Raw genomic sequence first — 21073 nt, forward strand, 5'->3', positions numbered from 1 at the left:
GGTTCACATAAGGATCCGTCCTCCGTCAGCGAGGAACTGGAGCGTTCGCGGGCTAGGAGCGTAACCGAGTCAGATCCTTGTGGATTGGAGCCGCACCAAGACCATGCTGCCTTAGATAGAGCATCTGGTGTATTGAGTTCATGACGAACAGAGTAACGCCTTAAGCAAGATGACATGATGTAGAGGGATAAACTCAAACCAATGATGAAAACCCCATCTTTTTACCCTTGATGGCAACAACACGATGCGTGCCTCGCTACCCCTTGTGTCACTGGGTGAGGTCACTGCACGGTATGAACCCAAAACCAAGAACTTCTCCCATTGCAAGAATCATAGATCAAGCTGGCCAAACAAAACCCACAACTTGAAGAGAATTACAAGGATATGAAATCATGCATAAAAGAGATCAGAAGAAACTCAAATAAGATTCATAGATAATATGATCATAAATCCACAATTCACCGGATCTCGACAAACACACCGCAAAAAAAGATTACATCGGATAGATCTCCATGAAGATCATGGAGAACTTTGTATTAAAGATCCAAGAGAGAGAAGAAGCCATCTAGCTACTAGCTATGGACCCGTAGGTCTATGGTGAACTACTCATGCATCATCGGAGAGGTCATGGTGTTGATGAAGAAGTCCTCCGTATCCGAATCCCCCCTCCGGCAGGGCACCAGAACGTGCCCCAGATGGGATCTTGCGGAGACAGAAGCTTGCAGCGGCGGAAAAGTACTTTCGATGATCTCCTGATTTTTTCTGGAATTTTTGGGAATATATAGGCGAAAGACCTAGGGCAGAGGTGGCCTAGGGATCCCACAAGCCTGGGAGGTGCGGGCCCCCCTGGCCGCGGCTAGGGGGCTTGTGGGGTCCCTCGTGGCCCCCTGCCTTGGTTCTCAAGTTCCCCGATCTTCTTCTATTTTGGAAAAATCTTTTTAGAAGTTTCGTTCCGTTTAAAATTCTTCTCTGAAAAGGGGTCAAAACACGAAAAAAAACAGGAACTTGCACTTGGCACTGAGTTAATAAGTTAGTCCCAAAAAAGATATAAAAGGCATATAGAACATCCAAAGTTTGACAAGATAATAGCATGAAACCATCTTAAATTATAGATACGTTGGAGACTTATCACACAACAAATGGTATCAGAGCATCCAGGCTGACTATAGGTTACCCTAGCCAGACTTCACTGTCTTATGTTCAGTAGAAAACCCAGATGGATATTAGCCATCTTTGTCACTTGGCACGGCTACTATTGATCATAAGGCAACCCCATAGGTTTTCGGCTCCATCAGACCCAAACTATCATGGCCCTTGCCTCCGGTGTGAGATGCTCGCACCCGGCAACGACCCGTGAGCCCTAAAACCCCTAGGCAAACCCGATACCCTTGCCCCTGCTTGCTAGCCATGGCATTTCTCTCCTTACTCTAGTGTCCTTTGGGGAAACGCTTATAAATTCCATCTTTCCCCGATAACCCTAGAATAGTTGACTAAGCCACTTTGGCTATGGTCCTGCATTGAGTGTGATGCTCTCTAGGGAAGTAGTAGAAGCTTGAGACCAGTGCTACCAGGAGCATTGTATGGTTTCACTTCTAAATCCTTAGAGATGCATCGAGTGCGCTATATTAGCTATACTAGTGGATCCTTGGCCATGTGTGTAAGGTCCGCAACACTTGAGCTTTATTTGCTTTTTGGGTTTTTCGCGGTTCTCGTTTCTTTCGTCGGTTTCGTTTTTTTCCCCGCTCCGACTGGATCCATCTGCAAGAGTTGTCTAAGAAGATCAGCACGCAATTGGGATAATACCCAATAATCCCCATTTCAACAAAAGTCAAGCCATGCCAACCGCCTGATATTCAGAACATTACCATCGAATCTGTCAAGAATGAAGAATGGGTCAGAAGCGGAATCGTGTGCAACAAACAAAGCCAGAATATACCTGAGAGAGTGTGGCTCAGAACAAATCATGCCTAAGAAACAGGCAGATGAGCTACCAAGAAGGAACACCAGAAAGGACAAATTATTCAGTCCGTGATACAAGGATTATTTCAGTCAGTGAAGTGAACCCCGAGTCTTTCTCAGTGAATCCAAGAATCATTTATTCTTCACCGATGACATATTTCAAGAATGTGAATGATCCAAGGGCGGCGAGGTTGCTCGAATCCCGGCCGGGGTTTTTGCTCTGGCGAGGAACGTGGATCGCCCTGATCGATGACAGGGGCACACGATACCAAGTCGCTGCGCTTGTCTGCTGGGATTGGTGCGTGCCTGCTCGTGCTGGCCCGGGGCTGCTAGCGACGGCAGCCGCCGTGGCTGTGGCTGCGGCATGTTGTTGCTTCGCTTGTTCAGCTCCGGCAGGGGACCAACGTGGTCGGGGTTTGCCGCTGGCCACAAGCCGTGCGGCGGTGCGGGAGAAGCTGTGGGAGATGAATGGCACCCTTGTCCGGTGTTGCATCTTTTTTTTTTTGAATTTTCAGGGAGAAGCTTCCCCCATCTAAATATATTACTCAAAGTGGGCTAAAATTTCAGATAGTTATAAGAGAGGGGAGATACAGCTCATGAAGAAAACACTAGAGAGAGGGCACTGAGCCACGAGGCTGAATGCCCTGGCTCAGAATGTAAGGAGAAAGATAAAAGTCCTGTCACAAATGAGCCGAACTGCCAAAGGATGTAAGGAGAAAGATATACCCGATTGACATATAATTCTGTACGAGTCAGCCATGTGTTTTTAAGCATATTTTGCTTTTGGTTTAAATTTTGGACCCTCCTTAATTGTGTGTCACGCTCCATCACGGCCGACCGCACCTCCCCGGCAAGCAGTGTCCCCGGCCGGGATTCGAGCAACCTCGCCGCCCGCCCATAAGTCCCACGGGATATGCGTGTCACATTTCATCATGATCATCATCTTGAGGACACGCATGCACGCGTTGCAACTGATGACAAAGGACCAATCGATGATCACAAAAGCTACGTCGTTAAGCCGCCTCCGATTAACACGGCAGCACACCGAAAGGTTCGGTCTCGAATTCAAAGTCTGATCCATGCATGGCGACGACGGACATACACATGCCGCTGCTACAAACGAGGAGAAAGCTAAAGGTTGTCAATGGAGGACCCAAACCAACGATCATCAGCGGCAGTATCATGTGATGCAGAGTAGTACAGTGCTCCTACTGTCTTTCTTCATCCTCTTCCTTCTCCTATCCCGTTCGTTCCCTGTGCAGTGGTGGTGGCGTCTCTTGCTACGATCAGCGGTGATGGGGTGGGGGGCATGCAAAAGCTTGGAAGCTCGTCGGTCAGTAGGAGGGGGTGGCGAGGGCCAGCTCGGTGCCCACTCTGCCGCCGCCGGTCGTGGCTCCGCACGGGAACGGCAGCGACGGCGCATCCTGCGCCGTGTGCCGGAGCTGCATGTCGATGCCGCCCGAGTGGGGGACGTCAACCCCGGGGCTGCTGCTGGTGGTGGCCGGCGGCAGCTGCGGAGGGGGCTGGACCGGCGAGTCCGGGGAGGGGAGGAGCGGGAGCTTGACGGAGGATGCGGCGTTGGTGGAGGAGGCCGACGGCGGCGTGGGCGGGAGCTCGAGACCGCCGTCCATCGCGCACTCCGCCTCCTCCTCCTCGTCCACGTACGCGGCTCTCGCCGCCGTCGGTGTCCGCGGGGACGAGGGCTGCGCCTCCTCCGGCCACTCGCTGCACTTCCCGCCGTCCCCGTCGACGCCGGCGAGCTGGTCGCCTGCGCCGCCATTGCTCTCCTGCCTGCCAGCCTCCTTGGCACACAGGAGAAGACGCGGCTCCGGCCCCATGATCCGCGGCCGCTGCTGCTGCTCCCCATCATTCAGAAACTGCATGCCCTCCTGTTCATCAACCATCATACATACAGTAGTAAATCACCACATCATTCCTCAAATCCAATGCTAATGCGTAATCATCAGGCACAGATCTTGGAGAAAATGCCAGCACAGCAAGAAACCAGAAAGATTGTTCGTTATTCGTCATGCAAGTGGTGCAGTTGATGAACTGCAGCTAATGAGTGTTACCTTGAGAGACAGGAAAGAAGTGGAGAGAGCAGCCACCTGCTGCTCCAGCCTGGTGTTCTTCTCAAGCACAGCCTCATACTTCTCCTGCACAACACATTCAGTGTCAACTGTCAACTCCAGATCAGGCACATGATTGACTCATCATGAAATGCAGATTGATAGTGCTGTGCACTAACAACATTTGCTGGGCAAGATTGGTTAAAATTCAGATGTACCTTGAGGAACAGAACCTCCTCCTCCAGCTTGCCATTCGCCCGTGTCGCGCCGGCGTACTTCTCCTGAAAACAGATCCACAGCAACGGCCTTCAGCATGATCAACAATGTGGAGGAAACAATTCAACCAGGAAGGCAGAATTTGATTATTCAGATCCAACTTGGCAGACATTTCTTGCAACATAACTAACTAGACAAGTATGATGAATTTAAGGTGAGAAGGAACTGCCCCAATTAGGTGAAGTGTAGGTGTGTACCTCCAAGGACAGAACCTGCTTCTCCAGATTGCCATTGGCCTTCATCACACACTCATACTTGTCCTGCAAATTAGATCATCATGAGTGCAACTGTGCAAGATCAGCAATGCACCTGCCTTCAAAGAAATACTCCATGGAATAAACCTTGCCATTCTTATACAGTACTAGTGGAAAGCGATATGCAGTTCAACAATGGAAACTAGAAGGTGCATTGCCTAAACATCCACCTTCAGCTCAGTGTAAAAACTGCGAGGAAGGATTGCAAGTGTGTGCAATGCCTTCAGAAAGGAGACGAATTCAGAGCTACAAAAGTCCCATGCATTGGAAAGGAAAAAACCTGCTCCTGCATCTCACAAATTTCTGATGCAATGCTGGGATGCAGTAGTACTATCAGACAACCAAAACCAAAACAAAAGACTTGCCACTTGGAAGCAACTGAAATGTCAAAGTTCTTTCTGTAACTGAAAATCCAACACCAAAGTTCTCACACAAGAAGGAACCAGAAACATGCACAACAACCTGACACCTGACAAATGTGCAACACAACTAAGGAGGTGGGCTCCATTCATGCATGCATGCATGCATGTCCCGTTTTCTCTTAAATTTGATAACAGATGTACATGATGCAGAACAAAGGGATGTAATTTTGACAGCAAATATACATGATGCAGACAGAGAGATGCAAAGCAAAGAGAATGCATGTATGAGATAGGTGTGATCACCTGATAAGGCTCATGAGAAATGCAGGCTTTGACTGCCTCGGGTTTCAATACACTGTTCATTGTGCCTTGATGTGCCTTCACCAGCTGCTGCATGTGCCTTCATACACAAACAAATTCAGAGCAACAGGATTAGCAAGAATGCTGGCAATTCAGCACAAGTAATCAACTGCAGCACAAATTAGCATTGCTTTGTTCAGCAAAAGTGCCTTCATACACAGATGTAACAAAATTCAGCCTTGACACAAGACTGGCATTGCTAGTTACTGTAGGCAAGGATCTTAACAGTGTAGTAGTAATTCAGCACAGATGATCAACTTTGGCACAAACATTTCTTCCTCATATGCAAGAATCAATGGAAGATCGTGTAAGCAATTCAGCATCGCACTGCATTGTCCAGTAGTGCCTATCCAGGAAGAAGAAGAAGAAGAAGAAATTGCACGAGAAGATGGCCGGAGAAGGGGGGAAAAGGAGACCTTTTTACTCCGGCGAGCTCCTTGGTGAGCTCCTCCACCTGCCTCTTGGCCTTGAGCGCGTAGCCGTCGGCGGACACGGGGTCCCCGCGCTTCCACCCTGGCGGCGGCACCCAGTATGCGTCGACGCCGACCTCCCGGCGCAGGGCCGCGAGCTCGGCCGGCTCGAGCCAGTACTCCATGGCGCCGTCGGCGGTGTGGCGGCGTCGGATGCGCTCGGCGCTTCCGCGCGGCACCTTGTCGGCGGAGTGCTTGAGGAGGTGGTCGAGGAGGCCCGTGTCGCCGATGTGCTTGCGCGCCGCCTGCCTCAGCTCGCCGCGGGGCACGGTCTTGCCGGGGCGCGCGCCGAAGCGGCGCATGACGCCGAGCAGGGACGCCTCGGCGGCCGCGTAGCGCGTGGCCGACCACCGGTCGACCATGCCGCGCGGCGCCGCGGCGGCCTCCTCGGCCTTGACGGCGCGTGGGGGCTTCGTCTCCGGCTCCTCCGCGACGGTGACGGTGACGGCGCGGCCGCGGAGGGGAGCCTTGCTCTTCCTCTCCCTCTTGACGGCCACCAGCACCACCGCCGCGCGCTCTTCCTCCGGCAGGCCCCGCTTCGTCTCCGTCTTCACCGCCCTGCCGCCGCCCTCCTTCTCCTCCGGCAGGTTCGTCCTCTTCTCCTTCTTGACCACCGTGCGCACCTCCTCCTCCTCCTCTGGCGGGCTCCTCCTCTTCTCCGCCTTGACCACCTTGCGCTCCTCCTCCGGCGCCGGCACGGTCGCCTTCTTCGTCCGCTTGGCGACGGCACGGCCACGGCCACGAACGTCGCTCCTCTTCCTCTTGCCCTTGTCCGCCGTGGCCACCACCTTGCGCTCCGCCTCGGGGTCGGCGTCGGCGTCCACGGCTGCCTCCTCGAAAACCTCGACCTTTGGAGCGGGAGCGGGCTTGCGGGCCCTCTTCTTGGGGAGGCTGAAGCTGTGGACGCGGCCGGGCTTCCTCCTCCGCCGCCTCTTGGCCGTCTTCCCCTCCGCCACGTCCGTCGCCTCGCGCTCCTCCCCCTCCTCCTCCTGGCGGCGGCCGGGGCTCCCGCCCCCCTCCGCGTCCGCCTGCGTCTCCTCGAGCAGCCCGAGCAGGTCCTTGGTCTTGACGTTGCTGGAGCTGCCCTCGTCAGCGTTGGCGCCGCTCTCGGCGACGGGGAGAGGGCGTGCGTGGCGGCGATCGTCGTGGCGCGCGGCGTTGCGGTGGCGGGCGACGTAGTGGACCCGCTTCCGCACGCCCCAGCCGAGGCCCGTGCCCTGCAGCGCCAGCAGGCAGAGGTGGGCGCTTGGCTGCTTCCTCGGCAGCGGCGAAGGCGCTGGCGGCGGTGGTGGGAGCGGGTCCGGGTCGCGCTCCGGCTCCTTCTTGGGGAGGCCGTGCTCTTCCTCTTCCCCCTCCTTGAGGAAGTCGTCCTCGTCCTCGTCCTCCTGCTTGAGGAAGTCGTCCTCGTCCTCCTGCTTGAGGAGGTCGTCGTCGTCCTGCTCTGGCTTGAGGAGGCCGTCGTCGCGGATGCCCTGCTCCGGCTTGAGGAGGCCGACGTCGCGGATGCCCTGCTCCGGCTTGAGGAGGCCGACGTCGCGGCCGTCGTGCTCCGGCTTGAGGAGGCCGATGTGGCGGCCGTCGTGCTCCGGCTTGAGGGGGTCGTGGTGGTGGTGTGGCTTGGGGTGGATGTCGTTGGCGTGGGCGTGCTCCGGGTCTTGGTGGTTGAGGTGGAGGTGGTGCTTGGAGAAGTCGTAGAGGCGTGGCGCGGCGGCCCAGTAGGCGTCGTCGGGGTCGTGGGCGGCGAGGCCGAGGTCGTCGGCGATGGCGCGGCGGCGCAGGACTGCGGCGGCGTGGATGGCCGTGGCGCTCATGGTCGCGGATGGAGGGAGGGAGGATTGCGTTGCAAGAAAGCGAAGGGTATAAGAAGAAGACAAATGAGCGGCGGCGAGGTGGTGGTGCTGCAGGCGGGGTGGCAGGTCCGGTCAGAGGAGAAGGGGAAGGGGAAGGATGGTTGTTGGGTGGCAGCTTTGCTTTGCTTTGCTTTGGCAGGCGAGATGGAGACGAACACGACGCCTTGATCCGACCTATCCCTTTCCATGCCTCCCTCTGTTCCTCCCTCGGGTGACACACAACAGGAGATGCCGTCCGTGGGAAAGCAAGCTCAAAAGGGATCGTCTCGGATCAAGGAAAGCAGAAAAGCAGTTCCCCAGCAGAGCAGAGGAGATACGTACGTCGGGGGAAGTGCGTGCTTTATCGGTTCCCGCCAAAATTCAAAGCCGGTTCAAAAACGCGGTCGTCCCACCCCGATGCGCCCCTCTCTCGCTCTATATATATATATCTTCCCGCCAAGAAAAAAAAGGCAGGCGAGGGCGTGTGTGACGGCTGAACTAACTATAATCACTCGCCCACCGTCAAAGTAAAAAATTAAGCTGGCAATTATTACTGCCAAGCTGATCAGGCAGGCCCTGCTGGTCATATGGGGGTCGGTCTGGGTCTGCCAGAGATTTCATTCATTTCACTCAAGGGATGTGCTCAGGTAGCTTGCTTGCTTGCTGCACTCGTGGTGATCCTGGGCATCCTAATTAAGCCCATGCGTGATAGGATTGTTACAAAGGATTTCATACGTTACATGAGGCTACTGCTCATCAAGTATATATATGCTTGCTTGTGCTGGCAACAAGATGCCTCATCATCATGCTGTGCGTTGGTAATTATTATGGAGGATCAAGCTCACAAGTCAAGAAACTTGCTTTTTTTTTCTCTCCCATCAATTAGCAGCCAGCCAAGGGCTGTGATCCTGTGAATAACAACACAGGAGGCCCAAAAGTTACAGCCCTCCGTTGGCACCACTACACTACACTGCCCTACCCTACCCACAGCGCGAAAGCCGAGCAGCGGCAACTGGATAGATACCTCACCTCCTCCTACAAGCCTATCTTTCCATCCATCAGCCTTCTACTTCTACTCTACATCTACATCTACATCAACGTCATGGCGAGGAGGGAGGAGCCCTTCTACTTCCCGGAGCACCAAAAAATGGCAGTACCGCCCTCTCCGGGCCCCGAGGGGAGCTCAACTCACGCGGTCGTGCACGCGAGGTACTCGCCACGGTCGTAGCGCAGTCCCCGGAGCGCCGCCCAGCGCAGCGTGGGGACCAGGACAGCGCCAGGGACGCCCAGGGCCTCGCAGACGTCACGCGCCGGCGCCGTCTTTGACCGTGCGTCCACGCCTAGCGATGCCAAGGCCGCATTCAGGGCCGCGGAGGAGGGCTCCGTCGCAATCCTGCAACGTAAAACAACAGAAGCAAGGGCGATCACTATTTTCAGCGCGTGCGTGCAGAAAAAGGGGTTTCGACGGGGGATGGATGATGGCGGGGAGGAACCGTGGTGCTTACGTTAGATCGAAGCGGTCCGCGTCGGAGACCATCGCGGCGCAGACGCCCGAGACGACCCACGGCGGGAGCGCTGCGTCCTTTATCTCCATGCTGTAGCACATGCTGCCCGCCGCGAGAGGGGGAGGATCAGACGCTGCTGATCCTGGTTCTCCTGCGCCGTCGGAAACGCTAGACGAGGCCAGGCCGCTGTCGGCCTTCCTCATCTCTCTGCATATCACCTGCAAGACCATGTTTTCAAGGAGGGTATAAAATTTTCCAAGTTTTTGCACAAACAAAGTGAAGCGTTATAAAACATAGTGTAGCTGCTCCGAATTCGAGTCAATGAGTAAGGTGATTCTAGACAGAGGGTTCTGCAACTTATCAACAGAGAATCCAGTGAAGAAAATACTTGACACTAATGATAATTGTGCAGTAGCACCACCACATGGTTAATAACTGGACATAAAAGTGAGTGCGCAAAACCATTCTGCTGCCTTAGGTAGAGCAGGCAGGAATAGAAACAAATTCGATGGAATGAAACTACCTCCGGAATATGGAGGCAACCATTTTGAAATGGCGCCGGCGAGTATAGCACCGGGACGTCCGTAGTGGATAATGAATTCAGAAAGGACCTGGGAAAAAAATCACAAGATTAGATTACACAACATGAAAACCCAGGGGGGTAATACGAATGATTATTACAGATTAATCACCCTACTTGTAGTTCAACAAGACATCATATAAGCCATGAACGCTCTTATTGCCAGTAAATGAAAGGAGCGACTGTGTGGTGTTGTCCACCTCAGATAAAGCATCTATATGAACTGTCTGCGCATTCAATAGAGAACACAGTCAGTCCAGTAGCTGCAGCCTGACTAAAGCAAATAAGGGAAGGCTGAAGAATCAAATAGAACCTGGCCCAGGTCAAGTGTTCGGATTTTTGAGAACTCGATCAGGTCGTCTTCGGTAGCCTGCTCCAGTTCGGCCTTGCAAAGGGGCATAGAAAAGCAAACACCCTGCAACAATGCAGCCATATGGTCACACAATTATGATTGTAAGTGACAATGATGTTTTAACCCAGTGCAAAGATTGAAATCAACACAGCTTGGATTGGCCTGGAGCAATTCGATGCCCTAGAGACCAACATACCAAGTCAATATTTCATTCCTATTATGGTACTCCCTCTGTAAACTAATATAAGACGTTTTAGATCACTAGTTTACAGAGGAATACTAAATAAGGTAGAAAATTGACTTCAACAACCAAAAAGATGGTTCTTTCAGTAAATTGGGCAAACAGAAGAAGCATTGGGTTAACCACAAAAGTATTAAAGATGCTTTATTCACATGTGGAACTAGTATGATGTTGTAACTCATGTGTCGTAAGTCGCAAACAAAATGAAAGAGGAAAATGAAGAAATCTAGAATAGACTTGCCAACCAATAAGTTGATCTACTTGATTGAAGTAACACTTAGAAGTTGCAAGCAGTAATGTACATAATGGTTGGTCTGTAACAGAGATGTGGGCATGTGGCACTGTAATAGGGATTTTAAAAAGAAATGTGAAAAGATGATGAGGTTGAAAAAACAAAATGAAGGACTGACCTGTTTTCGTAGTAGTGACCTCATGCCAAGTGTAGATTGTGATAAGTAGGCATTACAGGACTGCTTCTCCAAACAGTTTCCACCAATAAATAGAGCAACAAATTGTGCTGTATAAACTTCAATAACAAAAGTGATGTAAGATGAAGAGGTTGAGACATAGAGTAACAGTCTAGTAGAACCTAAAGATTCAACACTTCCAAGGAAAATGAAATATATACGACTTATCAAATTATTACGAAGGACCGAGTTCTGAGGAGCAAGAAGATACCATAGAAAATATTCAACAGATTCTTCCGGAACATGTAGTACAGATTCTGAAAAGAATCTTCCCAATCCTGATACCTTTTGTGAATGAACTCTTTTTCTACATGCCAGAAGGAGAAAAGTTAAAGAGATACATCCACAAAAGTACCTGGATATTTTATCTTGAAAAGCACACAATAGTTCAGGTCTAGTAATTACCTCTTTGTGCAGTTGATGCGAGCATAGCAGATACGATGGGAGCAGGTAACATGGATTGTGGATATACCCATGACTGCAGTGCCTTCGAGAACAAGACTTCCTTGTTGCTCTCTTGCCTCATGCTTCCTGAACTTTGAGACCTACCATTAAAACTCTGAGCAATTGGTCCAGCAACACTGCCCCTACAACTTGTACTCAAATTGTGACACCTGTTGCAGGCAAGAGTTATTATACTTTGGGCCTTTGAGGCAGAAAATCTAAGCAAAACTAAACAAAGACGAGAGGGCTCAATTTGCAAGTAATTTTCAATTAGTTTTCCTAGTGACAGTATGCTGTACTACACATGATATCACTAGGAGCACTGGATCATACAGACACCAATACCTAATTGAAATTTCTGGAAAAAAATTGCAGGTGCAGTAAGCATCCAGTGAGACTAAATGACTGACAGACACATACCATTTACATATTTAATGTTCAGAGTGTCAATCTAAGATATGCCACCAGTTCAATCAAGATACTCATGAACTTTCTCTGGGAAGGGTACATTTTCTAAACGAAAACAAGGAAGAAAAGCAAGAGAAGCTAATGCATACGGACCACTTCACAGAAGATGATGAAACAAACTGCAGGGTGGTCTTCAAGGTGAGATCCAAAGGAGCTTTTTTTCCTGGTATTGTGATCTTGGAAGGGCACACCTCTGAAGACTTCAAAGGAACATCACCAGCCTGAATGTTAGTGCCACTGGAAGCTCCGGAAGCACCACGAGCTCCGAACCCTTTCAGCACTTTGTCCTACACAAAGCAGTAGACAGATTACAGGATGAGGTAATATATACACATACAGTAGTGCATTAGGTAGATATTCCTTACCATGTCGAATTTGCTAGAGCCAGCCAGCTTCTCATCGCCAATGTGAAGCTCTGATACACTCCGCAGAGCATTCTTGCTGCGTTTCTCAGCTTTCCTAAAACCTGGTTTTGCTGCTTCCGCGAGCGATGGAACAGAAGAGTCCAACTGGGCAGAGTCGCCATCTCCGCTGAATTTTGGAAAAAGAAATGCAATTAAGAGCATGGATATGGCATGAAACAAGATCCGCTGCCTCTGTAAAATAATTACCTTGGAAACGGAGATTCTGCAGACTGTGAAGCTGCTACAGTATCAGCAGACTTGGGAGCCTTCCCATTGTTCAGTAAAGCATCCTGCTTTCAAGATATTAGAACAAGTTAATTATATAATAGCAATGAGCACCACTATGGCTGGCAAAATGAACAGCGTCTGACCTTACAATTTTCTTTCCCAACCTTTCTGGATTTTTTAACTGGGAACACCCCTGTGACACGAGTGCTGATGTATTTGGATGTTTTCTGCTGTTCTGGGTTCCGATGCCCAGTGCTTGGCCTACACCCACAAGATTAGTCAGGCATCGAATTTGTCATCAAAGCAATCACAGGAGGATAGGAACATCACGATACATGATTACAACAGAACACTTTATACCTATCAAACGCCGCGGAAGGGAATGAGTGATCATCGGCAACCTTTTCAGACACCCGTCGCTTCAGCTGCTCATCCTGCAGGAACCAATCAATGGAACAAGTTTCAGTGTTCATCTGCTACATTTTTAGTGTGTAATGCATCGATGTAAGGTGGAGACGAAGCTCTGGCAGGCCTTGTGTTACATATAAACCCTTTGTAACAAAAATTACTCTTCTTAATCCAACGAAATACTGCAGTGCATATGGTTCTCCGGAGCGCATTCGCAAGGGAAAATCTGACAATGCGGCGCTTGGCTAGTCATACGCATACGCATGTATGCAAGTTAGCAGTTTACAACGCAGCACTGCATCGAACACTTGGCTACGCTCTCTGGCTGAAACCTGAGCGCTGTAGGCGGTTGGATGTGGCATCAAAAAGTTGGATGTACTTTCTTTCAAAATGATTGCCGTGCCGCATCAAGATCTTGTTTTGTTTGGGACTAGTTCGGCGTCGCGTTACGAAGCTGGTTCTACTCGATTGACGTCGTCTGCGGGTTGTAATGACAGGGAACTAGCATGGATTGAGGATATTATGTAAAAAAAAAACCATTTTTTTGGAGTGGGGATGGGGGGATTGGGGCATTACTCGCAGCTCGGAGGGGGTCTTCCGCTTCATTCTCGAGGCCTCGGCCGGCCTCTCGATGAACGCGCCGCCGCTCGCCGCTGGTTCGACGGCAGCCTGCGCCATTAGAGTGCTGCCAGCATCCGGAAACCCCTCCCAGGCTACGCTAGGCCTGGTCCGACCTCACTTTCGCTCCGTCCCGGACGCGGCGGGGGGAGGGGGGGGGAGCGGGGGAGAGCGGGAGCGGGCGGGCCGGCGGCGGAGAGGAGAGGAGAGGGGAGGGAAAGATTTTCGTCACCGGGCGGCAGGGTGAGGCGAAAGACGAGCAGAGAAAGAGACCGAAAGTTTCGGTGAAATTTCGGCCCACCCCGCGCTGCTTCCCGCTCCCGCCCACGCGGTCACGCCCTCCACCAATTTCCTCTTCTTATCCCAAAAAAAAAAAACACTCTTCTTACCCCGTCAAAATAAAATCCTCTTCTTTGTGGGACCCATCAAACCACGCAAGTGTGAGTTCACTAAAACACACCTCAAAAAACTAAATCTATTGCCTATCTATCTATACTAGTTAATTGCCCGTGCGTTGCTACGGGTTCAAAATAAATATACCATGACCATAGAAATACAAGTTGTGGCCTTCTTCTATCTTCTTTCCATTACCTATCGCCCCTCGGATTTTCTGCTCCTCTGCTTCACCGACACAGTCTATCTTTTTTGCACTGAGATTTACAACAATGGTGTACTCTGAAAAAGATATCATGATTGCAAGAACGCATATAAAATTGTCTTCCATAACCATTTTTCCATGTCTGTTTTACCCCTTGACCGCCACAACAAGAAGATAGAACGACATCTCCGCTCTTTGCCTGCCCCTTAACTTCACCCTCGATTGCCGTCACTACGCCTTCATCACTCTTTCCTATACTTAAGCCACTTAACATGGTAATAACGTACTCAATATGTTGTCAGATGTCATCCTTCTCCATTTTTTATGTATTTCCTTCATGATTCCTATGGTCTACCAATATATGATCATATTAAACATCTTGCAATATGTTCTTTCACATATGCACGCGCACACACACATTCTATAATAGTGTTGTCATAGAATTTCTCGTCACCTTAAAGTTAGAATATTTCTTATGACACACCAGTCATACAAAGCTCGGAAAAAGATACTTTAAATGATTTGACATCAACATAGTATAGCACGAAACTAATAATAAGATTTCCAAGATATACGCGAAATATATCTTAATGCACAAACCATAAGCACTTATTTCAAGAGATAATGCCATATTGCCCATGCATTTCATACATCTTTTTTTTAAAATTACATTCCATATATCTTTAACACACATAAAACAATCACAATATATGACGCCGTCTATCTTTGCTCCCTGATCCACCCCTCTAATTTTAAATAATTTTGGTTGCCTCCACTGCCGTTGTGATGTGCGATTCTGGAAGACAAACTTCTGATAGTGGATTATTTTTCAATACTGGAAGACAAAACTACTAAGAATGTTGTCCTAGATTAAAAATAGCATCAAATTTAGGTTCTACAATTACTGCCATATCTTCTACCATTATCCTGTTGCAATTGACCTCAAATGGAGATCATAACTGTGAGTAAAGAGAAAAATATATTGGCATGTCAAGCAGAAAGTGTACAAGGTGAATGCGTAAATGGTATATCTGTAACTGTACAGGAGTAACTCTCATTGTGCTCTAGTGATTGTGCTTAATTAGTTCATTGAAATATAAACACCCAATATCTACAAAAAAATGGAGGGGGCATTTACGTAAGTTAAAGTTCAAAAAATATGTTGGCAACTACACTTGATAAAGGTTAGTAGTTTCTCTAGGAGAGGAGTAACTCAAAAATTAGTCAAGGTCTTCTCCCCAAACTAAAGCTCACTTAGATCTCGTTTTTGCTATAGTAAAAAAAATCCAGTTATTTTGTAGTGTATAATCATGAAGGAAAGGAACATCACAAGAACCAGTAATGAGTTTAAGAAGTATCCCCTCCGTAAACTAATATAAGAGCGTTTAGATCACTACTTCAATAGTTGTCGAGCCTTTTTCAAGTTCATTCATTCTCCACTTGATCTAAAAATTCATTTGTTCTCTATTGACATTGCAATCTGTACGAAATTAATGTCACAACACAAGTGGGAAGTCATAACGCCGAATGAATCGTGGTCATGCTAAGACAAGGCAAGGAAGATTTGACTGACAGGAAAGAATCACACATCTTACTAAGAATTCTGGAATGTGAACAACATGCATGAAAACGACCACGACAACAGTGAAGGAGACATCAAGATCGGCGCACCTGTGACAGCATGTTCCTGAAGTCTGGGTTGTTGGCCTTCCACACATATGGATCTTCATGGCCACATCCACACAAGCCCTGGCCACACGCACCGTTGCCTGCAAGGGAGGTAACCTTGCCCCAGATAGTTCACGTCCACCACAGATCCGGCGGAAGCTGGCATGGTTGCATGGCCAACGATGGTGACGGCGGGATGAGGTAGTGGAGATGGAGCTGGTCACCCCTACCTATGGTCGTCTCATTCCTGCAGATGTTAAGCTAGTAGTATTGAATCCAAACAAATTCAGAAATATACCTAGCCCTTGTAAGTATGTCTCGTGTGTTCGGCTGTCAGCGGCCCTGTCCCCCACTATGGGTCTGGCAAGTGGGACCGAGACATGAACGTGAGGTTTCCGACTTCCCCGTCCTGGCGGAACCCATCTCAAAGCAAGGTGATTACGTGTTTATGTCAATATGTTGCCTGCAACTTCCTTCTATTAAATTGCAGCGGATCTTGAATCGGTGTTCCTGGGAGTAAAGGAGAAAATGAAAAGAAATGTTTTTGAGAGGTTAATAACTGGGTGAATATAACTTGGAAAAAGAAAATTAATCAAACTTCAATAGCAGGACTCTATGCGTGGACCACAGCTCCAATGTTATTGAACCTCTTTGAAAAGTGAAAAGTGCTCTTTCTAAGACAACATGAAAATTCAAGAATCCAAATGAAAGTAATGTGGCATCATATGAGGAGATGGGTACTTCGGACAACATCATAGTTCTTGAAAAACCAATGGTGAGTACCTTGTTATATGAAATAAAATAATAAGTCGCGAATGTTTGAAATGAAGGCCTAAAAGTTGCAAGGAGAAGAAACATTTGTCAAATTGTATCGTCATATATGCACGCAATACTCAGATTAATTTTCTTTTTCTTAAATGACTTACTAAACAGAGACACCAATCGTCTTAAATGTGACAGATCTTAGTATGAAGCTTGACACTACTAATGCAGATAGGATTTCTATGCTTACCCCCACAAGGATTAGAATGGAGCAGCGACGTGCTCATGTTGTTGGATAGGTCGTGGACGACCTGTGACTCCTGGGCATCGGGGCCGCCTAGCCCAGCCGCCACTGCCTCGTTGTGCGACGGGTGATGAATGGTTCCATCGGTCGCTCTGGTGCACTACTGAAACTCTTAGGCCTTGTACAATGCCTAGTGCTTGTACGAATATTCTTGAGCTTGCTATGTACAGTGTTCTTGTAGAACTCAGAGGAAGTAAGGTTTTCAAAAAACCAGATTATTCAAGTGAGAAATGAACACATAAATATTATTGAGCTTGCTACGTACAGTGTTCGATTGTTAGGGGTCGTATTTACACGTACAGAATATCAGGATATTGTCTTGATAAGGATTCGGGAAAAAGGAAATAAACTATGAAAAAGGATTAAACCCCTCTCTTAAGACATACTATAGAAGAGAAGAGATACTTAAGATATTTCAAAGAAACTTACTGCAGCCCATCAACATCGCAATGCAACATTGAAAGTGCATGCTATGCCCCTAATTGTCTTTTGGTGTTAATAACAACACATACATAGGAAACTAATCCTATTTGATGAGTGTATCTCAGGACGGCAAGTACTTTAGTACATTAAGATTTATGTGCCAAAGGTTGCCTGAAAATATTGGTGATTCATATTTCGAGAAGACTCGGGATTAAGAAGAGATGTTGTAGAATAGTCTTTTGAGTTTACTGATATTGAGTATAGGGATCCCGCACTATTAAGAGGGGATCACAGGCTTTGCGATAAACTTGCTCATACCACATCTCTACAAACATATCAAACACCACATACTGTCCACTGTCTACAATTCAACATATGTCAAATTACCTCGGACATCCGGCTTCCTCCGGACGACCGAGGGCCGGACATCCGGCTCCCTCCGGAAATCATATGTCAAATTACCTCGGACATCCGGCTCCCTCCGGACGACCGAGGGCCGGACATTCGGCTCCCTCCGGAAATCCGCAGCCAGACACCAGTAGTTTGTAAGGCTTATATCTCGGAAATCCGGCTCCCTCCGGACGACCGAGGGCCGGACGTCCGGCCAATCTCCGGAAATCCGGAGGTCAACACCAGTAGTTTGTGTGCATTATATCTCGGAAATCCGGCTCCCTCCGGACGTCCGAGCTCCGGATGTCCGACACCCATCGGAAATCCGGAAGCCACCACCAGTAGAAATTGTTCTGTATAACACGGACTTCCGGGCCACTCCGGACGTCTGTATGTTGATGAATTCAGAAGAGTTCCAGTCATGCCTACAGGTCTCGGACGACCGACCCCTGTTGGACGTCCGGACCCTCACGGACGCCCGGACTTCCGACAAGTGTCGGACGTCCGGACCCTGTGTGACTTATTGCACCTCCAACGGCCGGATTTCACTCCACACTATAAATACTCTTATCCCACCTCGTGAAAGGGTGTTCAACACAGCTAAGACACACCCAAGAACACCTTTCCTCTCACTCACTCTTGTCTACACCAAATCCTAGATCCCAAGAGCATTTGTGAGTCCTTTAGAGTGTTGTTCCAATCAAAAGATAGATCGTCTCCCTCTCCTCCTTCCCACCAAAGTGATTTGTGATTTGAGCAAGTTTTGAGCAATCCCCGTGATCTTGTTACTCTTGGAGGTTGGAGACTCCTAGGCGGTAGGAGTCTTCAGAGAGGAATCGAACCATTGTGATATCCCCCGGAAAGTTTGTGAAGGTTTGGAAGCCACCTCAAGGCTTACCACTAGTGGTTGAGAAACGCCTTCGTGGAGTTATCTCAAAGGGAGAATAGGGTGAGCCTTCGTGGCGTTGGTGTGCCTTCGTGGTAACGTCCGCCCCTCTAACGGTGACGTAGCTTCCCTCCAAGGAAGTGAACATCGGGATACATCCTTGTCTCTCTCGGAGTTTCGGTTATTCCTAACACTAACTCTCTACTTGTGTTAATCCTTATTACATACTTGTATTTGCTTATTGTTTACCGCTTGCCTTGCTTCACTCCTAATAGCTTACTCTTTGCCATTGCAATTATTAGGCTTACACTTATATTCCGCACTTTAGCCTAAATTTGCCAAGTAATTATTAAAATTTGGATTTGTACCTATTCGCCCCCCTCTAGGTCCATCTCGATCCTTTTCAATTGGTATCACAGCCTCGTGCTCTATTTGTGTGGCTTAACCACCCTAGAGCAAGATGGACATGGATCCAGCTACGGTAGCTCCAGTGCAGAGGGACGGGACTTCCGCGGAAGTCAAGTCTTTCACCTCTGAGGACTTGGAACGGGCCCTTGCCAAGCAAAAAGAGGAGCATGATGCTTCTCTTGAGTCCATATTCAGATGAGACTAGCAGCACTAACCACGGGGACAACCACGTCCCCGAGGGCCTCAGGGCCCCACGTGCACGGTACTTCATTTGGCCAACCTCCTCCGGAGAGGAACCAAACCAGTGTTCCATGGCTTTATGCTAAGTCTCAATTGAGAAACCTAAGTACAATCATGGAGGAAAACCTCCCTTGCTTGATGACAATTCCGATTTTGCTTTGTGGAGAGTTGGTATGCAGGATCATCTTAGGTACGCCAATGATGAGATGCTGGACATCCTCGAGCATGGGTACAATCCGGTTGATCCAAGATGCCTCACGCCCAGAGAAACTTATGACAAGCATCTCAATGACACTGCGATCATGTGCATAAGAAAGGGGATGAATGACAAGCAACGAAGACCTTACATTCACATCACAAGTGCCAAGGAATTGTGGGACAACATCATAAGGACCAAGACCGGTACCTCCACTCTTCGGCTTGCTCAATATGAAATTGCCAAGGGGCAATTACAGAATTTCTGTATGGAAAAGGGTGAATCTCCCAAGCAACTACTAGAACGGCTCATGACTCTCGCCGCAGACATTGAGTCATGTGACTGTGACAAGACGCAAGATGGTTTCAATCTGACCAGGAGATTTCTTGTGGACAAGCTACTTCACGCTCTTGCTCCATATCACCATCAAATGGTATGGGACATGAGACAGCATCATGCTTTCAAAGAAATGACTCCGGATGACATCATATCCACTTTCCAACTATTTGAAGAGTCAAAGGCAAATGCAACAAAGCACCTAGCCATGCATGGCACTTCAACATCAAAGATCAATCTTGCTTTGAGAGCCAAGCATGAGTATGACGAAGAAGAAAGTGAAGAAGAAGAAGGTGATGATGACTGTCAAGATGGTGATGATGTTGACTCTGATGAAAGCCCATCGTTTGAGGACATTGCTCTCTTTGTGAAGAAGTTCAGTGCAGGGAAGTTCAAGGGAAGATTTCCAAAGAAGAAGGTAAGGTAATGCTATAACTGTGAGGAAACCAACCACTTCTCCAACGACTGCCCTTATGAGAAGAGAGAAGACAAACCAAGGTTTCCAAATACCTTCATAAAGAAGAAGTTACCAAACCCTATGAACTCCAAGTCCAAGAGGACAGATGGAAGAGAAATGGTTGCTCAAGAAGAATCAGATCCAGAAGATGTTGGTGGAGTTGCCGGAGTAGCTCAAGATACACAGAGTACCTTGAGGCTAGTCAACAAAAGTGGTGATGTTGTTCACTACAACTATATGAAGGACTACAAGGGCAACGCTCACAAGTGTCTGATGGCAAAGACTGCCATGGGAGATGGGGAAGACCAAAGCTCCCATGATAAGGTTAAGGTAACCCCACGGTTAAACTCTTTCAGTCTAGTTTCTACCCCTTCTGATGAGTATCTTGATGCGGAAGATCATTATGAGGATAATGATTTAGATCATCCCATGTTTGCTAAAATGAACAAATTTATGAGCTCTCTTAAAGGAAAGAAGCTCACTATGTTTCGCATACTTATGGAAATGGTGAGTAAGCACACCAATACCATCAAGGAACTCGAAACCCTCGTCATTGAGGAGAAGGAGAGAAATGAACTCCTTGAGCAGAAAGTCCTTTATGAGGAAGCACAAAATGATGCATTATGTTCAAAAGTAGGTGAAAACCTTGATAAACATGCTAATGATCTTGCCTCCTTGAAAAAGGCTGAAAATGTGTGCAGAGAATTACTAAATGATAAAGATCGGCTTGTGAACTCTCATGCTTCTCTTTCTAAGGACTGTGAGCGTCTATCCTTGTCCCTCAAAGACAAGGAAGAGAAACTCACTGTTCTTACAAAGAGCTTTGAGGCACTTAAGGTCACTTATCTTGACACTCTAGCTAAGGCCTACTCCTCACCTATTATCAATGTTGATACCTGCACTACTAACCCTAGTAGTGAACTAACATCTATCCTTGAGGAAAACTGTTCGTTAAGGGCACAGCTAGACAGAGGTCTCATGACATGTGCACAAGGACAAAAGACTCTCAATGAGATCTTAAGTCGACACAATGGAGGTGTCGCCAAGGAAGGACTTGGGTTCGACCCAAGCACTGCCAAGAAAAGTGCATCTCCTCTGAAGTGTACCACTC

The 21073-nt window shown here is 48.5% G+C and overlaps 2 protein-coding genes across 2 annotated transcripts; both read right to left on the bottom strand.

Moving 5' to 3' along the window:
- Positions 1-2931: 2931 nt before the first annotated feature.
- Positions 2932-7960, bottom strand: LOC123396182 (protein AMEIOTIC 1 homolog). The gene is made up of 6 exons (XM_045091219.1): positions 5697-7960; positions 5224-5320; positions 4502-4564; positions 4247-4309; positions 4032-4115; positions 2932-3848 (listed from the first exon to the last, which is right to left on the bottom strand). Exons 1-6 carry the CDS (start codon positions 7559-7561, stop codon positions 3294-3296), a joined length of 2727 nt encoding a protein of 908 aa, XP_044947154.1. The 5' UTR covers positions 7562-7960; the 3' UTR covers positions 2932-3293.
- A 747-nt stretch (positions 7961-8707) lies between these two features.
- On the bottom strand, positions 8708-13572 carry LOC123395396. Its single transcript, XM_045090388.1, has 14 exons — positions 13253-13572; positions 12629-12702; positions 12412-12529; positions 12248-12330; positions 12002-12167; positions 11730-11923; positions 11130-11338; positions 10936-11031; positions 10668-10783; positions 9978-10079; positions 9782-9891; positions 9608-9695; positions 9085-9302; positions 8708-8972 (listed from the first exon to the last, which is right to left on the bottom strand). Exons 1-14 carry the CDS (start codon positions 13352-13354, stop codon positions 8768-8770), a joined length of 1881 nt encoding a protein of 626 aa, XP_044946323.1. The 5' UTR covers positions 13355-13572; the 3' UTR covers positions 8708-8767.
- Between the last annotated feature and the right edge of the window lie 7501 nt (positions 13573-21073).

This window comes from Hordeum vulgare, chromosome 5H (genome assembly GCF_904849725.1).
Source record: "Hordeum vulgare subsp. vulgare chromosome 5H, MorexV3_pseudomolecules_assembly, whole genome shotgun sequence".
Taxonomy (NCBI): Eukaryota; Viridiplantae; Streptophyta; class Magnoliopsida; order Poales; family Poaceae; genus Hordeum; species Hordeum vulgare.

Coding starts and splice junctions, on each gene's coding strand:
- LOC123396182 (XM_045091219.1), bottom strand. CDS start 7,561: ATGAGCGCCACGGCCATCCACGCCGCCGCAGTCCTGCGCCGCCGCGCC. Junction 4,565..5,223: donor TTTCTCATGAGCCTTATCAG/GTGATCACACCT, acceptor TCTAATTTGCAG/GACAAGTATGAGTGTGTGAT. Junction 4,310..4,501: donor AGCAGGTTCTGTCCTTGGAG/GTACACACCTAC, acceptor ATCTGTTTTCAG/GAGAAGTACGCCGGCGCGAC.
- LOC123395396 (XM_045090388.1), bottom strand. CDS start 13,354: ATGGCGCAGGCTGCCGTCGAACCAGCGGCGAGCGGCGGCGCGTTCATC. Junction 9,892..9,977: donor GAACACTTGACCTGGGCCAG/GTTCTATTTGAT, acceptor TTGAATGCGCAG/ACAGTTCATATAGATGCTTT. Junction 9,696..9,781: donor GATGTCTTGTTGAACTACAA/GTAGGGTGATTA, acceptor TTTTTTTCCCAG/GTCCTTTCTGAATTCATTAT.